Below are 23,942 nucleotides of genomic sequence, written 5' to 3'. Positions count from 1 at the left end.
ACCACACATAATTGATCAGAATTCATCTGTAACATTACAGAACCACACATAATTGATCAGAATTCACCTGTAACATTACAGAACCACACATAATTCATCACAATTCACCTGTAACATTACAGAACCACACAAAATTCATCAGAATTCACCTGTAACATTACAGAACCACACAAAATTCATCACAATTCACCTGTAACATTACAGAACCACACATAATTGATCAGAATTCATCTGTAACATTACAGAACCACACAAAATTCATCACAATTCACTTGTAACATTACAGAACCACACAAAATTCATCACAATTCACCTGTAACATTACAGAACCACACATAATTGATCAGAATTCACCTGTAACATTACAGAACCACACATAATTCATCACAATTCACCTGTAACATTACAGAACCACACAAAATTCATCACAATTCACCTGTAACATTACAGAACCACACATAATTCATCACAATTCACCTGTAACATTACAGAATATCAACCACTAATATCCCCTAAGTTGGGCCAATCTGGTCCACTGTGTCACCCTATCCTGATAGAAGCGCTCCCATCCTACAACGCTTTGGCTTCGGTGCACAAACCACCAGTGTACTATAGGGGGCATCGGAAAGTTAGGCGATAAATTTAAACGTATGTAGTGCTGACAGTGATTCCCTAAATGAGGCAGCATTATGTACCGAGGATGACGAGCTAATTCTGCCACTTCTACCACGACTCCTAGATGAACTAGTAGAACGAGCTCGTCCACGACGAGTTTCATTGTATTCCCAAGAACTCGGCATACGTTTTGTGGATTTGCTCACCTTAGGTCGCCCCCGCACGTTAATTTTGACATCGGGTTCGGTGTACTGAGCTTGATCAGGGTGTAGTTGATCATGGATAAACATTGAAATATTACGCATTATGGATGGGTCGGCTTTAGAGACTTGGTCCACTAAGGACTTAAAATATCGCTGCTCCTCGTTCAGATCATTACGCCCATCATTTTCATCAGTGTGACCATGATTGATTAAAAGTGTTCTCCAAAACACGTGAACACTCTCAGAACTGATCATTTGTTCCAGATCACAAGCTCGTTTCAGTTCACATGCACATGGTATCTGATGCGATGTTCTCAATACACAACCGCAACGCACGTACACTTCATGGCTCAACCCTCTCATACGCTCTAACTCTTGATTCAACAACTGCAGACAATAATGAGAGACTTTGAATACAAGTTGGCTTAATGGGCGTCCGGTGAAAGTGACTGCTTGACGAAGCCGCGACTGTTCAAGCATGTACCTGATACGAAGACAAAATTATTATTAATTAGTGAAATGATACAACCCTAAATGCAAATTCCAAAATCGCAGTAGAAGAAATTGCAAATACCTTAGTTGCTTGTGATTCAATCTGCTTGTGAACCTTCTGCCATACCGTGTCAAGGGACCCAGTTGCCGTATTGAGCCATTGCTTTAGACTAGCATGTTCGCTCTCCACTCGACAAGTAGTTGTGTTACCAAAATGTAGGAACTCCTTTGTCCAAGCAACAACAAACTTCTCCTTATGCACCAACCACGTCTCCTCAACATACGAGATAACTCCTTTGAACCTGCTCATCTTTTCCTTCATCATCATAAGATTGGTCTCGTACTCCTCAATGGTTAATGATTCTAATATTGTTCTCCATTTGCCATTCTTGAATTTAGAGGCAAGGCCTTTATCTCCAATGATTCTATACACACGATCTTCCACATCCTTATTTATCTGCCAAGTGCATAGCAAGTGCGCTGCTTGTGGAAAAACTTCTTGTATCGGCTTTAATAACCCAAGCTCCCTGTCACTAACAACAACGGTCGGGTTAAGATCATCCCCAAGCAAAATCTTCAGCCTTTGCAAAATCCAACGATAGCTCCCTTCGGTCTCGTCTTTAACAATAGCATACGCTATCTTGAAGTTATTATTGCATGGCGTCATCCCAATCAATGCCGATGTACCAGTGGTAAGTCCTGAACATATCAACTGACTCTGGATGTGCCATGAACACATGCGTTATCACACCTGAATCAGCCTGTGTGTAATTGACATATTTGTTCTCCACAGCAATATGGTAGAATTGACTAGCCAGGTCTCTACCTTCAAACGCGTCCCTCCTCATTTTGTCCCTGTAATTATATATGTGTTTAATTACTGAGTTGTCCTCTGGGTGTTTTTCTTTAACTGCTGCTAAAATAGCACAAGGCTTTGCTTGAGCTGAAGACATATCACGCACAATTTATTTAGATGCGATACTGAGTCCGCTCATTTGCCGACTTCCCTCTGGATACATACGCATTGTATGGTTATGCATTCCAGTTAACCCAGCCTTAGCCTTTATCCCCCATCCCGAAAGGTCTGCATGTTGATAGGCTTTAATCTGAAATTTACAGCGGCACGCTTTAGTTTTACTTTTCCTAATTGCAGGATCTTCATCATTTTTCACAACACCTCTATATCGTTCACCCGTGAACAGCGCAACAACTTCTGTTTTCCCCCATTTTTGTGCGAAGATATTACAAGCTCAAACCCATTCTGAATAGCTATCTTTTTTGCCCAATCAATAGCATCCTGACTGGAGGGGAAAACGGTATCCGTTATAAAACGCGAACTATAATCAATGTTATCGGGGTTCCAATCTTCTATCGGTACCTGAATATACGAAAAATTTACATTAAAATTACAAAAAAAATAATTCGGGGCTATTTCTCCCGTTCGAAATTAATTCGGGGCAATTTCTGCCCATTTTTGCCTGAACGGGCAGGCTACCCGTTCCACCATAGGTGGAAATGGGCAGCGCGTACTGCCCGTTCCATAGGTGAAACGGGTGGCGCGTACCACCCGTTCCATGGGTGGAGCGGGTGGCGCGTACCACCCGTTCCATGGGTGGAGCGGGTGGCGATTACCACCTGTTCCTTAGGCCGAACGGGTAGTTCATCCGTTCGGCCTAAGGAACGGGTGGTATTCGCCACCCGCCCAGGAAAAAATCGAATAAAAAAAATGCTAAATAACGTTTTTAATTCTCGTAATATTACCTCGTGTTCGAACTCATTGTCTTCGGGAATGTTTTGATCCATTTTTTTCAAATCCGGGATTTGTGCTCGGGAGAGAAAACTAGAGAGAGTTTTGAAGGTTTTAGGGGGAAAAAAAGTGGCAAGGGTAAAATGGTCAAAACAGTGCGGTGAAACGGAAATTAAGGGCGGTATTTAGCAATACCCTTTTTATATTTATGGAAAAAGAGTAGAATATTGAATGAGGTGCAGGGGATATAAAATAGATTAGTGACATATGGCAATAGGAGTAAAGGGTTGATAAATTGTAGCATAGCTTTCATGTGACCAATTCTTTGGTTGATGAACTCATTATACTTCGGCCACTGCTACATTTATTATTCATACTTAATTTTTGCATTTCTAGTTATTTCATAATTGATTTTTTTTTATTTTCATTTATTCCACTACGTAACACTACATAAATTTTGCAACAACTGAAAAATAAAATTAAAACACATGTTCTTCAAAAATAAAAAAAAACCAAAAAAATAAAAACACATATGTGCATGTGAGTGGGTTGAAGGCCTCATATTATGAGTTTGCGTAAATAGTTTCCGGGCCCAATTTGAGGATCCATTAGCAGGCGAGAAAGGCTTTCAATCTGGGTCCTAATTTTCGAAGTCCAAAAATGAAATTATTAAAAGCAAAATATAGAGATGCGGGGTATCGATCCCCGTACCTCTTGCATGCTAAGCGAGCGCTCTACCATCTGAGCTACATCCCCAAGTTGAAATATAGAGATACTTGTTGATTTATATAATATTCTTCTACAGCTAATTTAGTGTTGATGGATTTAGTAGCGTACTTGTATTATATAAGAACCTATCAATTAATAGAGTTAGCGGAGTTGAAACTTTTTCCCTTAGTGGACGTTTTCTCTCCTTTCCTCAGCACTTCATTTTGCTGTGTGTTAGGTTCCTTCCCATTGTGGCTTTTTTTCCTCTACTTCTTCCCTTCCTACGCCTTCATTTCTCTAAACTCCACAGCTCCCTCTTTCTCCCCCATTCATTCGCCTACCTACGCCCTCCCTTCCCCACATCCTGTGTGGTTTGTTTTTTGTCACTGATCGCAGTAGCTATGGATTCCAACTTAGAAGCTCAGATGGCCAGAGTTAAGCTCACAGACCCAGAAGATAAAGTCATTGATCTCTGTCAGGAACAGGAAAGAGTTTCTGATGTTTTGGTTAAGCCTAGCCTGGTAGGGAGAGTGCTCTCAAATAAACCACTCAACCTCCGTGGTATGGGGCAACCTTTAATATAGCATGGAGAGTCAAGGCTTTCCAGTTAAAGGAGTTGGGAAACAGCATGTTCCTATGTGAATTTGAGTCCAAACGAGATAAAGATAGGGTGCTACGTGAAGGTCCCTGGCATTTTGAGAGGAATCTGGTTATCATAAGAGGCATTCAAGGAGACGAACAACATGCTGATCTTTCCTTAAATAAGTGTGCGTTCTGGGTTCGGATTTCAAACCTTCCTCTAAACCGCCGTGATGCCGAGTCTATCGGAAAAGTTGCAAGCAGTATAGGGGAGGTGCTGGAAATAGACAGTGAGGCCATAGATTCTTGGTGCAACTTCGTCCGAGTACGGGTGGATGTTGAGATTAATAAGGCCCTCTTAAGGGGTATAAAGATTAAAAATGGCAGTGGGGTGGTAACATGGGTTTTTTTTAAGTATGAAAGAGTGCCAAATTTCTGTTACTGGTGTGGCAAATTGGGGCATGTCCACGAGGAATGCGCTGAAGTCCCAGAGGATTTTGATGAAGATGAGTGGCCTTATAGTCAAAACCTAAGGGCAACCCCTCTCAAATTAAGAACTTTCAAAGTTGATGCAGCCTCTAGTAAAGTTGTATTAGAGCAGATAGGTTCGAATAAGGGTGTAGCCAGACAACTGTTTGTTGGTTCTAATTCCAGTAACCTGCAAGTGAACTCCGGCAAACAACTTACTGTACCAAACGGCATCACAGACATGGAAACCGACGGTGGAGAGAAGCATGGGGATGACGTTGCACTCCCTGGTGAATTCAACCCTATTTTTGGACAAACCCATATGGTGGAACATGCTGGTGGACTGACAGTGCCGGCGGTCAACGAAGAAGAGCGTACTAAAGAACAAGAGTTTTTAATGCCGCCTCTCAGCAGCTCCAAGATGTTAATTAATGAGTCTCACAATTCTGTCTTGCCTTGTGAGAATGTGGACCCCAAGGCTCTATCTTTGACTCCAACACAAGCAGAAATTGTCCTTCCATCATCTTCTGGGAGCATCTTAAATGTAGTAAGTCCTATTTACACTTATTGTGATAGAATGGAGCCAGGACCTACATATACCTCTAAGCCGCACGAAGTTAAGTTATTAACCAATGAGGTGTCAATTAGGGCCCCTTGTCTGCATGAAGTAGCCAACGTCTTTAATGACTACAGCAGTAATCTGCATGGGGTATATATTGGAACCAATAGTGAGTATCCCAATCACCCTATTATACAAGGGAGCCTATCAAAAAACACATCAACTACGTCACACGCATGTGTGGGAACAGTATCATTGGAAGAAAGCCACCCAAAGCAGGAGCCACGCACACACCTGCAAAAAACCAAAAAATCTCTTTCTCTCAACTATGGAAAAGACAGAAATTATTTACAAGGAAAACATGTTCAGCCTGCATCAATGGAGGATAATAAGAGTCTCAAAGCACCAAAGAAGGCAGCAGGGAAAAGGAAAACAACAGAGGATGGACCAATCAAGGTCTCAAAGAGTACTGGTAAGAAGTCACGACACAGCAATGCGGAAGAGGCTATGATTATAGAGGCGGAGGTTGCCGGGCAACCCCGCCTAACATTATGAATCTCCTAAGTTGGAACGTCCGGGGGCTGGGCAACCCTAGGACGGTCCATGCATTGTCTCACATTGTGAGATCCAACTGCCCAGAGGTGATCTTTCTTATGGAAACAAGATTGAGAAAGGATGAAATTCAGGGTTTGAAACGCAGGTTTCAGGAGTATGAATTTTTTGTTGTCGACTCGTTAGGTAGGTCAGGAGGACTACTTCTAATGTGGAAGAAGGAAATTGGGTTACGCATCCTAGGTTTCAGCCAACATTGCATTGATTTTGGTATTGAGAAAGAACATGGTTTGCTCAGTTGGAGAGGTACTGGAATATATGGGTGGCCGAAAACATCACGAAAACACCTCACCTGAAAGCTGATGACAGAACTTCATGCTCGAGAGTCACTACCATGGTTGTGTTTCGGAGACTTCAACGAAATCATGTACTCTAAGGAGAAAGATGGTGGTAATGAGCCAGACTACAGAAGCATGGAGGCATTTCGCAACTGTTTAGATGTATGTGATCTGTTTGATCTCAAGTACATAGGGACGCCGTTTACCTGGTCCAATGGAAGGAAGAATGGGAAAACGATTCGTGAATGTCTGGATAGGGCTGTTTGTCAAATGGATTGGGAACTTCTATTCCCTAATGCAATGGTTCATCATTTGGCTAGAGTGGCTTCAGATCATTCACCCATTTTAGTAGTAACAGAAGGATGTAAGCCGGGCCGAGAAAGAGTTTTCCGTTTTGAGGAAATGTGGTTGAGGGATCCGGAGTGTCGAAAGGTGGTGCAACGATCATGGTGTGACCCTATTCTAAACAACGAGACCACAGTCTGTCAAAAGCTACAACTATGTGCCCAAAACCTCAAAATCTGGAATAAAAAGCATTTCGGGCACCTCGGTTCTAAGATAAAATCTCTTACTCGCCAGCTTGAAGAGGAGGAGAGTAGGCCGATGATATCCCAAGACACAGACAAAATTACCTATATTACAAGCAAAATTGAAAAGCTCCAGGAAGCAGAGGAAATAATGTGGAAGTAGAGGGCTCGGATTAACTGGCTACAAAGCGGAGATAGGAATACGAAATTCTTTCATTCCAAGGCGAGCTCTAGAAGGAAGTCTAACACTATCCGAAGGCTACAAGATCAGCATGGGGTATGGAAAGAGAGCAATGAGGATATAGCACAACTGGTGTTCCAGTATTATAATGAGCTCTTCTCCACTTCCCAACCTGAGATGCCAGATGATATTCTGAATTCAGTGGATCTATTTTTATCAGAGGAGCAGATTGAACATCTATCATATCCTTTTGAGGCTGAGGAGATCAATGATGCACTCCGACAAATGGACGGGTCTAAGGCACCGGGTCCAGATGGCTTATCAGGAATGTTCTATTCTTTCTTCTGGGACGTTGTTGGGGAGGATATTATCAGACTGGTGCTTAATATCCTCAATGGTGGGTGCCTCCCTCCAGGAATGAATCATACCTTGGTTACCCTAATACCAAAGAAGAAGAATCCTAGCAACCTTAAAGACCTCAGGCCAATCAGCTTATGCAATGTGGTGTATAAACTGGTCACAAAAACTCTTGCCAATCGACTCAAGAAATCATTGGGGGCCATCATTCACCAGTCCCAGAGTGCTTTTGTGCCAGGTCGGCTCATCACGGACAATGCTCTAATTGCCTTCGAATTGTTCCATTCGATGAAATACAGAATGAAAGGGAAAAAGGGGGCGTGTGCCCTAAAACTTGACATGAGTAAAGCATATGACAGGGTTGAGTGGTCCTTTCTCAAAGGAATGATGACGGCAATGCGCTTTCCATCTTTGTGGATTGATGTAGTCCAAAACTGTTTAACTTCAGTGTCCTTCTCTTTCCTAATAAATGGGGCTCAGACAGGCTACATTAAGCCAACTAGGGGTCTCCGTCAGGGAGATCCACTATCACCCTATTTGTTTCTTATATGCGCAGAAGGGCTTTCAGCACTGATAAGGAAAGCTGAGGTTAATCGGTTAGTTCACGGGATCAAGATTAGCAAGCATAGTTTGACCATCTCACACTTGTTCTTTGCGGATGATTCGATTATTTTCTGTCGAGCCTCAAGAACCGAATGTGAAAATATTAAGAGGATTCTTCAGCAGTATGAGAGAGCATCCGGCCAGCGGATTAATTTCGATAAGACCGAAATGTGTTTCAGCTCTGAGGTGGAAGAAGACAAACGAAGAGCTCTAACTGAATGCCTGGGGGTCGGGGAGGTCCAACACTTCACAAAGTATCTGGGCATCCCTGCAGTGATTGGGAAATCAAAAAAAGTAATTTTTGGATCACTTAAAGAGAGAATATGGAAAAAGGTGTGCGGGTGGCAAGAGAGATGGCTATCAAGGGGAGGAAAAGAAGTACTTATTAAATCCATAGCTCAAGCAATACCGCAATACATAATGAGTTGTTTTCTCCTTCCGCAAACTTTTTGCTCCGAGATTCAGCAAATCCTTGCTCGATTTTGGTGGAATGGCAATTCTGAATGTCAGAAAATCCACTGGGCTCGTTGGAACAAACTTTGCATTGCAAAAAAGGAAGGAGGACTCGGATTCCGCAACCTTTACGCTTTTAATATGGCTCTCTTGGCGAAACAAATTTGGCGTATTATCCAAAATCCGACATCCCTCTGTGCACAGGTATTCAAGGCCAAGTACTTTCCTAGAGGTGAGCTTCTTTCAGCTAAGATTGGCTATGCACCAAGCTTTGTGTGGAGAAGTCTAATTCAGGTACGCCATATCATTGAGGAAGGAAGCTGTTGGAGGGTTGGAAATGGTCAATCAATCGAATTACAGAATCATAAATGGCTACCAGATGTCCCGTGCAACAGGCCCCTGCAGATGTTACATGAGCCTCCTACTAAATGGGTGTCAAGTCTAATCGATGAGGATACATTCACATGGAAGACAGAATTAATTCAATAGTGCTTTGATTCAGACACGGCAGCAGCTATCCTTCGTCTCCCACTGAGCCAACGACGTGTAGCTGATAAAATCTTCTGGAGAAAATCGAAATAGGGGGATTACACTGTGAAAACTGGATACGAGGTTGCTTCGGCATTCTTTCCAAATTTGGGGGGGAGAGCCTCATCTTCTAATTCCACGATTTCCATATGGAAAGACTTGTGGAAACTCCAACTACCTCCCAAGATTATTCATACAACCTGGTGTGTCTTAAATAATGCTCTTCCATGCGCTGAGGCTCTAATTAAAAGAAAAATGAAAGTGAACCCTTGGTGTCAATTATGTGAAAGAGCTCCAGAAACATTATTACATGTATTCAGGGATTGTATCATCTCCAAAGGATACTGGAAGAGCTCAAACTCCCCGCTCAAAGCCTATAAAATTGGGGGAATTTCGACACTTGACTGGATCTCCAATATAGCAGCACAAGCTACCAAGAAGGAGCTAACAGAGGTATGTGGCTTAATTTGGATTCTGTGGTTCGAACGTAACCGTGTTGTTCACGAGGACAAGCCTCTAGGCATTGTCAGAGCGATGAGCTGTGTTCAGGATGCTATAGCAGGTGCAGACAGGAAAAAGGCAAACAGGATCCAAGGTAATGTAGAAGCGCAACAACAGCTGCAGGAACAAATCAAATGGCAGCCCCCTCCTCCTGGGATGCTGAAAATAAATTGTGATGCAGCTTTTGATTCAAATAGCAATCGCAGTGCCTTCGGTTTTCTAATTCGTGATAATATGGGTACGATCCAGCAGGCTGGTGGTGGCTCGCTTGGGCAGTCCCTAAATGTCCTTCACGCGGAACTACAAGCGATTGCAAGGAGTCTTGCCGCAACACGACAAGCCGGCCTGTCTCGAGTGATTCTCGCCTCAGACTCTTTAGATGCCATAAAGATGATCACTGGGAAGATCGAGTGTACCAACTGGATAGAAACGGTGGTGGAAGACATAAAGCAAGCTGCTAATGAATTTGAGTCAATAGTGTGGCTCCACGAAAGAAGGAGGGCAAATAATCCAGCCCATGTTCTTGCATCTAAGGCTCAAAAAAGTAATCAAAAGATTTTGTCATGGGAAGACTTCCCTAGTTTTTTTCATTCTGTTGTTTTAAATGATGTAAGCAACTTAATTATCTAATGAAAGGTATCCTTTTAATCAAAAAAAAAAAAAAAACCTATCAATTAAGATCAGGTAACGGGGTACAAAATTGCTAGCGTATTACTTAAATTAATTATAGAGTTTTTTTGTATTGTTTGTTTTCGTTAAAGAATTTTTTTGGAAAAATTTATTATGACCTCATAAATCATTAAGGGTCTGTTTATCTATCTATTGTTTGTTGTTTACTGTTACGGTATGATGTTTGTTGTTGGAAAATATTGCTTTTCCAAAGAGCAGAGGTCCCTATTTTTAGAAAAGGTTATTTTCCATGTACGAAAGACAAACAGTGATTAAACACCTAAAATTTTTATTTTTAACATTAAAAAATGCAAACATGAAGAGAAAATTGACTAAACAATCACCCTCTAACTCTTAGCTTTTTAAATTATGTTTTTATATTAAAAAAAGTTAAGCAATATTGCTAAAAATTGGCAACATTATTTGAAATTTTCAACAACTCGCAATCATTTCAATAGATGGCACACTACGAGAATTACTGACGTTACTGCCACCTCACCAAACATTCAATTAAGAACTCTAAAATTAGAGTTGCTCTAGGGTTGACAAGTTCAACTTCATATTATTTTTTTTACTGGGATTTCTTACCAATTCGAATCATTTTGGATGTATTGATACTAGATTTAAATTCTAGTAACGTCATTATTTCTTTTTTTTTTAACGATATGCGTCTATACCTATATACTTTAATAATATTGAGTGCTCTTGATCCTATTCCAACAACGACCATATATTCCTGCAATTCCCATTAAAACGAATACCTATTATATTTTTAATGGCCACGACATTGTTCTTTTACTGCAAAACGACCATAAACTCGGATCATTATTTAAGATATGATATGAGTAAATTAAATTGCGAAAGTACTTTGAAAAGGCATAGGGATTTGTAAAGTCATAATTTTTATTACATTAAGGGTATTTTACAATGGAAACTCAAGATGATCTACAAAATGAGCTAAAACCTCATTATATAGGAAAAACCTTAGGAACAAGACAAAAACAAAATCGAAACATAAGAATAGTATCTTACCTTTCTTACACAACACATTATTATTACATTAAAAGATAATAATGATATCATATATTTCTTACAAAGCAAAAAATAAACTTTATTCCTAAACCATAATTTTTTGGACAAGTGACACATATGTCACTACTATAATCTTGATATCTTTTCTATATGAGGTGACTATGAGAGAGAGATTCAAGTTCTTCTATCTTCATCATCTGAATCAATATCGTCATGATACAGAGATTCGTATCATGGTCATCTTCTTTCTGCAGATGGATTCAGATAGGAGTCTTGGGAATCTTAAAAGTAATTAAGGAGGTGGCACTTGAGTTGCTTGATGTGGCACTTGAGTTGTTTGAGGTGGTCCTGGTCTGAAAGAAGATGCTTGATATGGTCCTGGCAGAGAAGTTTTCTTATCTGAAGCTAGTTGTGTAGTCATGAATGGAGTATGGGCAGGAAACAAATTTATATTGATTGGCTTAGCAAGATACGGAGTAGTGCTAAGAACTGGATGAGCATTGAGATCATAACCATTAATACAACAAAGATAATTTTTAAGTGCAACTTTTCCATTGCCTTTGTTTTCTTAGATTGGATTCACGAAAGTTTTCCATTCATAAGCTTCACTTTGAGTCTAGAATTTTCCTTGCATATCTTGGAAGTATGGCATTGTCAATTATGAAGATTGCACTAGTTGATAAGTGTGAAGTTGCAGTGTCCCAAAGCCTGAATCTTTCGATTATTTCTTGAAATGCTTTTCTCCATCATTAAAAGGGTGCATACCTGTTGAATGAAGTCCATAACAGAGAATCACATTACCGATCTTCATTGAGACGATGAAACAGTTCCATGACTAGTATTTCAATGGCAATGTGATAGAGAACCGTCAAACACCAAATGCACCATAATTCAAAGGAGATGAGATTTTGTGATTGTTTCAGATGAAAAAGGATAATGAAAGGGTGATCATGGTAAAATTCTATAGGTTTATGGTGGTTTCTTATAGTGAAGAAGTTCTTGAAGTGGAGAAACAAGTGGTTTTTTTGCATAACATTGAATTTCGAGGAAGCTCTTGAAATTAGTTCTAGGAGGAAAAAGGTGGAGATTGATGACATTCCTAAAAGTGGAGGATGCCATTAAGATTATAAGTAAGGAATTTATGGAGGTAATAAGTGAAAGTTGCGGTTTGGAGAGTAAATCGGGGATGAGGTTCTGGGTGCCTTTTATATGCTCAACATAAAAATCATATTTTGCAAACTAGTCTTTTAAGTCTTAGTGATTGTTGGCTATGGAGAGAGTTATTTTTAAACTCTCAGATTTTTGGAATAGATGAATTGTCCATTATGACAGTGAAAAGGTGACTGATGAGATGAAATTCAAATTTCTTCATTCCATTTTTACTGCAAGGATTTCATTTATCGTAGTGTGATAATATTTTTATACATCTTTGAATTGTCTACTATGTCTACAGTGATGAGAAGTTCCATGAGGTTCTTCAATCAATATTGCACCCCAATGTCCATCACCAACGTTTGTCTGCAAAACATGTATCCCAATGCTGGATATCTTTAATGTTGGAACTTTAAGTTACTGGACAACTTTCATTTAGACAAGACTCCATGTTGGGGCATTCTTTTTCAACATTTTTTTATAATTGGTTGGTGTTCTCAAAAACATGAGGGATAAATTCCCGGATGTAATTGATAATTCCTTATTTGTCCATCTTATTGAAGCTCATATTTTTAAAATTTTGATCTCAAAGTAGGCTTTTGCAACTAGGGATCCATCCAGATGATCGGTACAAGATAACATTTGTATTCCTACAACCTAGTACATATGAAGAGTAATGCCCTTTGGGCAAAAATAACCATATCTCTGTTTCAAAAGGTCATGATCAAACTATTTGAACTCATCATTCAGAGTGCTTTCATCTACATTCATGACATCGTACTCTTCTTTAAATATATCCAAGCCCACGATAGTCTCTTGGCCCAATTACAACACATTGTAGATAAACATGGGATTATACTTTCTAAAAATAAGAGCACAATCGGATAAAACTCAGTGGAGTTTTTAGGCATGACATTCCATAATGACCAGTATCAACCTAGACCCCACATTGCTCAAGAATTATTGAAATTCCCTGATGAGAACCTTTCAAGGAAATTCAGCAATTCTTGGAAATTATCAATTACATTCGGGAATTTATCCCTCATGTCTCTAAGAACACCAACAAATTATAAAAAATGTTGAAAAAAAATTGTCCAAACCAAAGTTGTTCACCAACTTAAAGTTGTTGCTAAAAATCCTCCAAAATAAAATACCAAACACTGAAAGATGTGTTTTGCAGACAAACGCTAGTGATGAACATTGAAGTGTGGTAATGATTGAAGAATCTGATGGAACTTCTCATTACTGTGGACAATTAAAAGATGCATAAAAACATTATCACACTACGATCAAGGAAATCCTTGCGGTAAAAAATGGAATTAAAAAATTTGAGTTTCATCTCATCGGTCACCATTTCGCTGTTAGAATGGAAAATTCATCTTTTCCAAAATCCTTGGTTTAAAAAATAAGTGTCTCGCTAGCCAACAATTATTGAGACTTAAATACTGGTTTGGGAAATATGATTTTCATATTGAACATATAAATGGCAAGCAGAACCTCATATGTGACTTACTCTCCAAATGGAAACCTTCACTTATTACTTTCATAACTTCCTTACATATCATCTTCGTGGTATCATCTACTTCCAAGAATCCCATCAATCTCCACCATTTCCCTCCTAGAACTAATTTTAAGAGCCTCCTCGAAATTCAGTGTTATGCAAAAAAAAAAAAACACTTATTTCTTCACTTCAAAACTTCCTCGATAAGAAACCTCTCTAACCTATAGACTTTTACCAGGATTGCCCTTTTCTAATCCCTTTTCATGTGATACCATCACAAGATCTCCTCTCCTCTGAATTATGTTGCATTTGGTGTTTGACAGTTTCCTATCATATTGCCATTGAATACCAGTTATGGAAATGTTTCATCACCTCAATGAAGATCAGCAATGTGATTCTCTGTTACGGACTTTATTGCCTCGTATGTGCCCCTTTCATGATGGTGAAAATAATTTCAAAAAATAATTGAAAGATTCAAGCTTTGGGACAGTTCAATTTTGCACTTATCAACTAGTTCAATCTTCATAATTCACATGCCATACTTCCAAGATATGGAAGGAAAATTCTGGACTCAAAATGAAGCTTATGAATGAAATACTCGCAACTCCAATCCAAGAAACCAAAGGCAATGAAAAAATGACACTTAAAAGTTATAGTTGTTGTCATAATGGTTATGATCGCAATATTCATCCAGTTCTTAGCACTACTTTGTATCCTGCTAAGCTAATCAATATCATCTTATTTTCTTCTCTCACTCCATTCATGACTACACAACCAGCTCCAAACAAGAAAAATTCTCGAGCAGGACCATCTCAAACATCTTCTTCCAGACTAGGGCCACCTAAAGAAACTTAAGTGTCACCTTAAGCAAGTCAAGTGCCACCTCATTACTTTTAAGATTCCTAAAACCCCTATCTGGACCCACCTGCAAAAAGAAGAGGATCTTTCTACGAATCTTTGTATGACGATATTGATTTAGATGATGAAGATTGGAAGAACTTCAATCTCTCTCATAATAACCACGTATAAAAAAATCCAGATTATAGTAGTGACATATGTGCCACTTGTCTTAAAAAATTGTGATTTAGGTATAAAATTTATGTTTTGCTTTATAAGAAAGATAAGATACCATTATTATCTTTCAATATAATACTTATATGTGTGTTGTGTAAGAAAGGTATGATGTTATTCTTATCTTTCAATCTCGCTTAAGGAGGCATTAGCTCACTTTGTAGGATCATCGCGAGATTCCATTGTAAAATACCTTTCATGTTGTAAAAGTTATGACTTTCTAAATCCATATATCTTTCCAAAGTACTTTCTTAATTTAATTTAATCATACCATGTTTTAAACAATGATCCTAGTTACTGGTCTTCTTGCAATAAAAGAACCATGTCGTTTAAGAGTGTAGGAGGCTTTTGTTTCAGTGTGAATTCGTGGAGCAATTTTTTTTTATAAAAATGTTACTTTTAGATCATATCAATGTTAATAATGTTGCATATAGAAATACTAATAGACAATGTTTTGTATCAATAACTCGGTACTTAAAGCGAAATAAAATATCTTTTTTTCAATATGAAATTAGATGTTTTTATTAGATCCCTTGTTAAGAGTAATATATTCATTTGAAAAAAATACAAAAATAAATCCAGTGGTTTTGTTGATTTGAAAAGGCAGTCTCGTGATTTAAAAGTTTGCAAACAAGAGTCTATACTTTGTATAGTTTGCAAATTGCGACACTCCATAAAAATTATTGTCGTCGCTATTTACCGAGAGAGCGATTTATAACAATTTAAAAGACTGACTTTGCAAATCAACTAAACCACAAGTATTATTTGATTGAAAAATTGACTTATAAATACTGTAACTGCAAACTTCGTAAACCTCAGATTTTTATTCGTAATGTTTTAAACTACAAGACTGTGTTTACAAATGAAGCAAATCATATATATATATATATATTTTCTACTTTACCAATTTTTTTATATAATTGATTTTTCTACTTTATTCTTTACTTTTATATATATATATATATATATATATTTTAACTTATAGTTATTTATTTATTGAAACCCTGGTTTGCTATTTCATCTCTAAAACTCTGAAATCTCAAGTTGGGCCTTTTTCAGGGAATGGACTTCTTACCACTTCAACTAATAGTATTTGATGAATAGTGTCTAACTAGTCCAAACTGTACCTGCAATTGTGTGCTAAACTATAGTTGGAAACTTGGAATCACTATAGTTTAATACAGTAGTTAAATTCGTGTATTAGGCCTAATAAAATAGATAGTTTTTTTAAAGAAAAAAATAAAAAAAAATAAATAAAAATAGATAGTTAAATTCGATAAATTTCAATTTTGTCCAATCAAAAACTTATAAATATTTTAACTGTACTAGTTTTAAAATTTATAAAAATTCTCAATTGAACAAAATAAAGTATGTTCATATATAATTAGAAAAAATAAAAATTGGGTACTTATTTTCTCTAAAAAAAAAAAAAGGGGGTACTTAATTACCTTGGTAAGAAGCATGATATAATTCATGATATGTAAGAGATTTCATCAATATGAGAAAAGGCAGATGATGTAGTAGTAGTTTACACAGAATCAGATGATGCAGTAGTTTTAGGAATTCTTACTTCTAGAAAAACATCATTAATAAGATGTGCTTCTATTTTCTTCCAATCACCATCTTGAGGAACCTCAATCCTTCTAACATACCCATTTTCCCACCAATTCCCACTTCTCCAATCTCCTTCCCTTTCTCTTTGCTGCTGCTTCCACTGCCCACTTATTTCCATTATCTTCCCCTTTTCACCATTAACTCCAATTCCCACTGTGCTCATTCCAATCCCTGCTCAAAATTCACTTCATTTGTACACAAAATTCACCCAAAAATTCATGAAATTCACAATTGTTTGAGAAATAAAACATACCTGGCAATTCTGATTTGAGTAGATAAGCATCATTAGTTTCAGACCAATCAAGGTTAGTCTTGGAAGAGCTTCGTAGATTGGACAACAAAACATCAGATTCGAAGTCCCAAAGGGGAAAAGCATCAGAAGGATCAAAAAACTTCCCAAATAACAAAGGACTGAAGAAAGATCCGTCGCCAAAAACTTTATGGAGAATGGGATGTGGGAGTGCTAGAAACGTCTTGAAAACTTGTTCTGTCAAAGAAACACTCCATTTATTGGGTGGATGGTGATCTTCTACTTGAATTTCAAGTAGTCTGCAAGTTGCCATTTTGGAGAATTGAGTCTAAGTGGTGGTGGGAAATTTGGGAGTGTAAAGGGTTATATAGTGTGGAAAAAGAAAGATTGCTTTAGTAAAGGAAAAGAATAAATTCGTTTAGGATATTTGCAGGGATTTAAAGTAAGATGGAATATTTTTGTGATGAGTTGAGTTGAACAGTGACAAAGTATGACAAGCACGTATGCCCACTCAAAACTCTTTTTCTTTTTAAATTAGAATCAGCTCCAACTTTTCCTACTACCCACACGTTTTTTCAATATCCACTATAATTTGTCTCCCGTTTCAATCTTTATTTGATGAAGACATTTTTTTTCCATTTTAGTGTAGAAATTATAATTATATAGAGCCATTTATTAAATTAATAAATTCATGGGATGGGATGCAAATCTGCATAATGTTTTTGGGAACGGTAAAATATACTTTCTATAAAAGTTTGTTCTTTACGTGTGAATTTCACCGTTCGTTTTTATTTATCATTTGATGTTTTTGCTATTTTCATTTTTCTCAATCAAAACTTTTTATTCTCTTTCTAATCTATTCAAAAATCACAAACCCCTACACGAAAATTATAGCGGGAAATTACAACATATTATTGGAAAGTTACATTTTTTTAAAATTTCCATCGAAAACACGAGTTCTGTCTCCGAATTTAGAGACGGACTCGTCATCCGCCTACTAGGCAGATGAATCTCCCGCCGAGACCAAATACGAGTATAAAAAAATTCTAAATCGTCCATTTTCCTCATCTTTGAAATCATTTATTTCCGGAATTCTCAGGTCCACTTTTTTAGAATCTCAGTTTTGCTAGGGAAAGAGAGAATTTTCAGTTTTTGATAAAAAAAATGAGGATGATGAAATTGTCAAATGGAGGACGGTAATAAGTAAAAAGGAGACGGTAAATAGCAATACCTTTTATTTGATCTAATTTTAGACCATATAATGACACACCAAACAATTTTAGATTTATTGTACCAAAACTCTTACTTGAATTTCAATGGCTAACGGAAATACAAAAGGTATAAGATACGAACGCACCTCCAACCATTAAGAACAACCGCTTATATGAGTTTGTTTTTATTTGGATAAGGATATAAAGTTTTTTTGAAGTCCAACACGTAGGAGTTGGATTTTTTTTTACTCCAATCTAATGAAAAGGTGACTATGGTTAGACTTACTCAAAATTGCTCCATGGTATGAATATTGATAATAAAATTTTACTATTTTCTGTATTAGGAGTGAGGGCGAGCCTTGGCGCAACGGTAAACGTTGTTATCGTGTGACCAAAAGGTCATAGGTTCGAGTTTTAGGAACGGTCTTTTGTCAAATAAATTGGCAAGGAAAGACTTACCCCATTTCATGATTGTGATAAGAAAAGTGAATTTCGTTGAATGACATAATCAATAAAGAGATAGTCTTAGTGAACTTCCACTTGACTTGATTGTAGCCATGTGATTTAATCCAATTAAGGGCTTTACAGATGGCCAAGGTCTTGGCTAGCGAAGGATGAATGATATCCCAAAATTCATTTAAGTTAGATTTAGCTCTCAAGAGTTTCCAACAAAATTTTATAATATTTTAGGTATTAGATCCTACCATTAACAAATTATGATTTGTATATCTTTTATTTTTAACAATAAGTACTTTATGCAGTACTATGTATATATTAATTATTTTCAATTGATGGATCCATTCCATATACTATATTATATGCAGTAGACTTCCAGGATAGATGATCAATAAAATAGTTGATGATTAAACTTGAACGTATTTTTTAATAGTAACCGATTAATTTAGTGGAGGAAATGATTAATCGTAACAGTAATAGGATAAATATGTGTGAAAGGAATATTGCAGTATATAGTATTTAATGTAATTACATTAAATACTATATACTGCAATATTCCTTTCTGGAAAGTTTGTTTGTGATGAAAGGATTACTAAAGATATGAAGAATATGGTTTCATGGATCAAGTCCACTTAATTATTAAAGGGCAGGCCCAACAGACTAGTGAAAACCCCAAGGATACAAAACACATTACGCCATATCTTTCTTTAAGAAAAAACAGTACACCAGACTACTTTCCAAAGCTATACATGTTTCTTTCTCCTAAACAAAACCCAATAATTCTTAAATTCACAATAATTTAATTTTCTATTTTCACCTTAATATCCATTATATATAATCTATTAATCCTAAATGTACAATGATGAATTTGTAAAAGTATATAATAGATTTAGGAGTAATTTTTGCTTTTTTTTTTTTTTTTAAGATAAATAAGCCTTTCATTAAATCTAACAGGATAAAATGTCCTGTTCCAAAACAGATGTTAACTAGATTCGCTTTATATTTGAACAGAAGAGATTAGCATTGGAGCGAAAATATCGTGCAACAAGATGGGCAGCCCCATTCGCTAATCTAGAAACATAATTCACTAAATACTTTCGGTTACTTTGATAACAATGACCTACAATCTTGAATAACAGACGCAAAATCGGATAAATCAATAGATTGGGAATTTATAGCATTTACCACGTTTCTCACGTCTGACTCGAACTCTGCTCTCTCCCACTGGTTGGCTGTTGCCCATGACAAGCTGTCCCCTCAAGGCTAACGCCTCTATCATTTGGGGGGTGAATTTTCCGGTGATAACTCGACTTCTGTACCATAGGAGGTTACCAAATTCGTCTCGCACCACCGCTCCAGTCCCTCCCGCATCCGGCTCTGGAAACAAGGCTCCGCCCATATTACACTTAACGAAACCGTTGCTCGGGCGTAACCAATTCTTGACAAAATTGGAGAACTAAAAAACCCTTGCTATTTGTCTCTTAGAGAATCTCCAACAGACTCTTAGTGCACTCCCTAAATAATAGAAATAATTGACTCTTAGTGATGTAAGAGTGACTAATACATATCATCTCCAACCATACTCCTTATATTGACTCCTTATTTATTATTTTATCATTAAAATTGTTAATTATGTTATATTTACCAATAGTGGCAGGAGAGAGACTCATCAATAAAAAATTATTAATAAAAAAATGAATTAAACATGTACTAAGAGGTGGAGAGATGCTCTCTATTAATAGAGATGATTGAGAGGCTCTTAGTGATTTGAGGAACCACTAAGAGACTGTTGAAGCTGATTTTTAACTCTCCCTTCTCAAATTTTAACTTAGAGCAAAACTAAGAGACTTTTGGAGATGCTCTTATACATGAAAAGTAGGGGTGGGCAAAAAAACCGGTCAAACCGGTAACCGAACCGGAAAACACGATTAACTGAACCGATGGTTTTCTTAATGGTTAAAAAAATAGATAGGTGCCGATTTCGGTTTCGGTTTCGGGTTAGAGTGTTCAAAACCCGCGGTTAACGGTTAACCGAACCATTTAATAAATATAATTTTTTTTAAAAATTAATATATTATATAACATAGATTATATTATAAGATTAAACAAAGTCCTTAACATAGATTATAGCATATATTAATATAAATATATAAAAATAAATTATCCTGCTTTACATTTAAAAAAAATATATATGCTCTCTTTTAAACATAAGTACTTTGACGAAATATTATTTACATTTCTTTATGTTTTTTTGAATGAATTTTGGGACGCGAAGGCGGACCGGGCATCCCAACTAGGTTGGCACCCCCGGCTAAGCCGACAACCCGAATATTATTAAATAAAATAAAAAGAATAGAGAGTACACGAGGAAAACAGAAGGAGAAAAGTAAAGAAAAGAATTAAAGAATTACAAAAAACGAACATGAGCTACGTTGCAGAGATCTTCAAACAAGAATGCCTGACAGAAGTGCAGGGCAGAGCTCCACCAACAATTATCGGTTGCCGCTTGCCCATAGCTAGCTAGCCGATCAGCCGCCTGATTACCCTCACGATAAATATGGGTGACTGTCCAGGTTATACCGTTGAGCTTGTTGAGGCAGTCCAGCCACTCTTTTTTTATTTTCCAAGGAACCTCTTTCACTCTGTTTTTTAGTAATTGCACAGCATAGCTAGAGTCCGACTCAATCCAAAGGTATCTCCAATCTCGTTCCCATGCCATCTGCACTGCATGAATGATAGCCTTCATCTCAGCCACATGTGCTTGTGAGTTATGAATGGGGAAAGTGAAACTTCCCACAACAAATCCTCTGCAATTTCGAAAGACTCCTCCCGCCCCTGCGTTGCAAAAGCTGTCCGCTGCCCCGTCGGTATTCACTTTGATCCATCCGCTCGGAGGCGCCACCCATCTCACGATTATGTAATCCGGCTCAGGAGGCGGCCGATCACGCTCTGCAATAAATCTGTCAAATTCAGATACAAAGTGCAGCAATTCATTTTTCATTTTTTGGATTGAAGGGAGTTCGCCATCGAAGATGGCTTTGTTCCGTCTGAACCAGATATACCAACAGCAAGTCACCATTGAGTACCACCATCGGTTTCTCATTCTTTTCCTCACTCGAATCCCTCTGATTGCATTAAAGAAGGTTTCGAAGTCATCAGGATAAATAATCTGCACATTATATATTTCAAAATCTGCCTCCAAAGCTCTTTGGCAAACCTGCACTTTACGAAAAGGTGGCCAAGCGTTTCTCCGTCTTCCTTGTAGAGCTCACATCTCTGCACAAGACAAATTCCCTTATATTGGAGCTGCTCTTGAACTGCAACTTTACCATGAAGCAGCTTCCAGTAGACCACCGCCCGACTAGGAGGGATGAAAGGCGTCCAGATGAGCCTTGCCCAGCTCACATCAGTACCGTGTTGCTTGTCAGTGTAAAACACTTTAGCCGTCAACTTTCCCGAGGGAGACGGACGCCAAATGCAGCAGTCTCTATCGTCTAGAGCTGTAATTCCGCGAATTGCATTTTGCACCCTATCAAGAAGGGCATCTAGGTTGATCCAGGATCCATTTTCTCTGAATTCATGGATAGGATCTAACAGATTTGATTGTAGCTTCCTCGGTATGTTGAGCTGGTCCGCAATCACAGGGCTAATCCACCTATCAGTCCAAAAGTTTAATTTAGACCCCTCCCCAAACCACCAAAACGTCTCTTGCCTGATCTGTTCATAAATCATCTTCACAGAGGACCAGATGGAGGAGGTAGAAAGGAACCTTTTCGCCAGCCCAGAGGCGTCGAGGAATCGAAGCCTTAATAGAGAGGCTATATGGCTTGTTCCCTGCAGGAGCTCCCAGCAGAATTTGGCAATGAGGGCTTTGTTGAATAAACTGAAATCTTTGATTCCAAGACCCCCCTGCGCGGTGCTCTGACAGCAAGTTCTCCAAGAAACAGTAATCAATTTTCTCCTGTCAATATCCCCAGTCCAGAGGAAGTTCCTAACCGCCTTGTTGATTTTGTCAATAATAGCTGCAGGCCATTTATAAATTAAGAAGGAGTGGACTAGCGCACCTGTAAGAGAGGATTTGATTAAAGTGAGTCATCCAGCAAATGACAGGGACTTCCCGCGCCAGTGACTGAATTTCCTAAGAAACTTGTCAGCAATTGGTTGGATAAATCTAGTCCTGGACGCTCCTTGAAACAGAGGAACCCCAAGATAGCTCATGGGGAGCGAGGCCGTTTTAATTCCCAGGATGTCAGATAGCCTGTCTTACGAGCTGATGTTACGAAGTTCCCATAGATTGCTTGAGATTTATCCCAATTCACCGCTTGACCGGAACAGGCTTCATAGTCTCCAAAAAGCTTTTTGATGCAATTCATGTTTTTTAGAGAGGCACGACAGAATACTATCAAGTCATCAGCATAAAGAAGGTGAGATGGGAAGGCTTTGTTGCCAGTGTAGATCATAGGATCCAGATTGCCTTCTCTAACCTGTTTCGTTATCAGCCGGCCAAGGAAGTCTTTCGCAATTCCAAAGAGCGTGGAGGAAAGTGGGTCCCCTTGTCGAACCCCACAGGAGCATCTGAAGAAACCTTTTATTCCACCACTTAAGGCAATTGAGATTCTAGCCGATCTCAGAATTTCAAGAATCCAATTTCTGAATTGCAAAGAAAATCCGAAGGCTTCCAGAACTGCAAGTAAGAATTCCCAATCCAAAGTGTCAAAAGCCTTTCTGATGTCGATTTTCACAGCCATATTTCCTCCAAAGCACTTCTTTTTTAGCATGTTAACCCCTTCTGAAGCCGCGGTTATACAGTGGTGACTACTTCTGCCTGCCAAGAAGCCAAATTGATTGTCAGAAACTATCTTAGCTGCAATAGGGGTCAGCCTGGTGGAGAGAATTTTTGATATTATCTTGTAATTGAAATTCCCCATTGCTACAGGGCGGAATTGGTGAAGTTCGTTCGCCCCATCAGATTTTGGGATAAGAGCAATGAGGCTTGAATTTAATCCGGGGAGCATACAGCCAGAATCGAAGAAGCTGAACACCATCTGGCAGGCGTCCGATCTGACGATGTCCCAGTAATGCTGGTAGAAAACTCCTCCAAACCCATCCGGTCCAGGAGAGCTTTCTTTGTTCATATCAAACACAGCGTTCTTGATCTCAGCTTCCGAAGGCCGCTCAGTCAGTAAGTTGTTGTCTAGCTCATTCACGCAGTGTGGAATTACCTCATTAATCGCTGCATAATCGACTCGCCTTGGACTGCTGGTAAAAAGAGTCTCATAATACTGAACTACATGCTGTGATATAGTGTTTTCATCTCTCACAATCGTGTCATTAATTAAGAGGCTGTCCAGGAAGATTGAATTTTCATCAATTTCACTGACCTGTGAAAGAATCTTGAATTTCTGTCCCCTGCCTTTAGCCACTTCTCTCTGCTCTGTTCTCTGAGTAGTAACTCCTGCCTGTACAATTGAAGATCAAGGTCTTGCTGTGCTTCCATTTCTTGATTAGATAGGATGTCGTTCTGGCCCTCCCTGGATATTCCAGCCTGAACTGATTCAAGTCTGGACATAGCAAT

The 23,942-nt window shown here is 38.3% G+C and overlaps 2 protein-coding genes across 6 annotated transcripts; both read right to left on the bottom strand.

Moving 5' to 3' along the window:
* Positions 1-429: 429 nt before the first annotated feature.
* On the bottom strand, positions 430-17,188 carry LOC136218983 (21.7 kDa class VI heat shock protein). Of its 5 annotated transcripts, none has more exons than XM_066006175.1 (3): positions 16,704-17,185; positions 16,407-16,621; positions 430-477 (listed from the first exon to the last, which is right to left on the bottom strand). In XM_066006175.1, exons 1-3 carry the CDS (start codon positions 17,011-17,013, stop codon positions 445-447), a joined length of 558 nt encoding a protein of 185 aa, XP_065862247.1. In that variant the 5' UTR covers positions 17,014-17,185; the 3' UTR covers positions 430-444. The 5 variants fall into 5 exon arrangements, with proteins under 5 accessions (XP_065862247.1, XP_065862242.1, XP_065862245.1 ...); XM_066006170.1 differs by lacking the exon at positions 430-477 and adding an exon at positions 13,554-14,690 and having other exon boundaries at positions 16,704-17,188; XM_066006173.1 differs by lacking the exon at positions 430-477 and adding an exon at positions 13,554-14,196 and having other exon boundaries at positions 16,704-17,186.
* Positions 495-4,112, bottom strand: LOC136218982 (PKS-NRPS hybrid synthetase cheA-like). Its single transcript, XM_066006169.1, has 3 exons — positions 3,072-4,112; positions 1,393-2,688; positions 495-1,302 (listed from the first exon to the last, which is right to left on the bottom strand). The coding sequence occupies exons 2-3, from the start codon at positions 2,047-2,049 to the stop codon at positions 1,291-1,293; spliced, it is 669 nt and encodes a 222-aa protein (XP_065862241.1). The 5' UTR covers positions 2,050-2,688; positions 3,072-4,112; the 3' UTR covers positions 495-1,290.
* Positions 17,189-23,942: the final 6,754 nt, after the last annotated feature.

This window comes from Euphorbia lathyris, chromosome 2 (assembly GCF_963576675.1).
Source record: "Euphorbia lathyris chromosome 2, ddEupLath1.1, whole genome shotgun sequence".
Classification (NCBI taxonomy): domain Eukaryota; kingdom Viridiplantae; phylum Streptophyta; class Magnoliopsida; order Malpighiales; family Euphorbiaceae; genus Euphorbia; species Euphorbia lathyris.
This window is presented reverse-complemented; position numbering and strand designations above follow the sequence as displayed.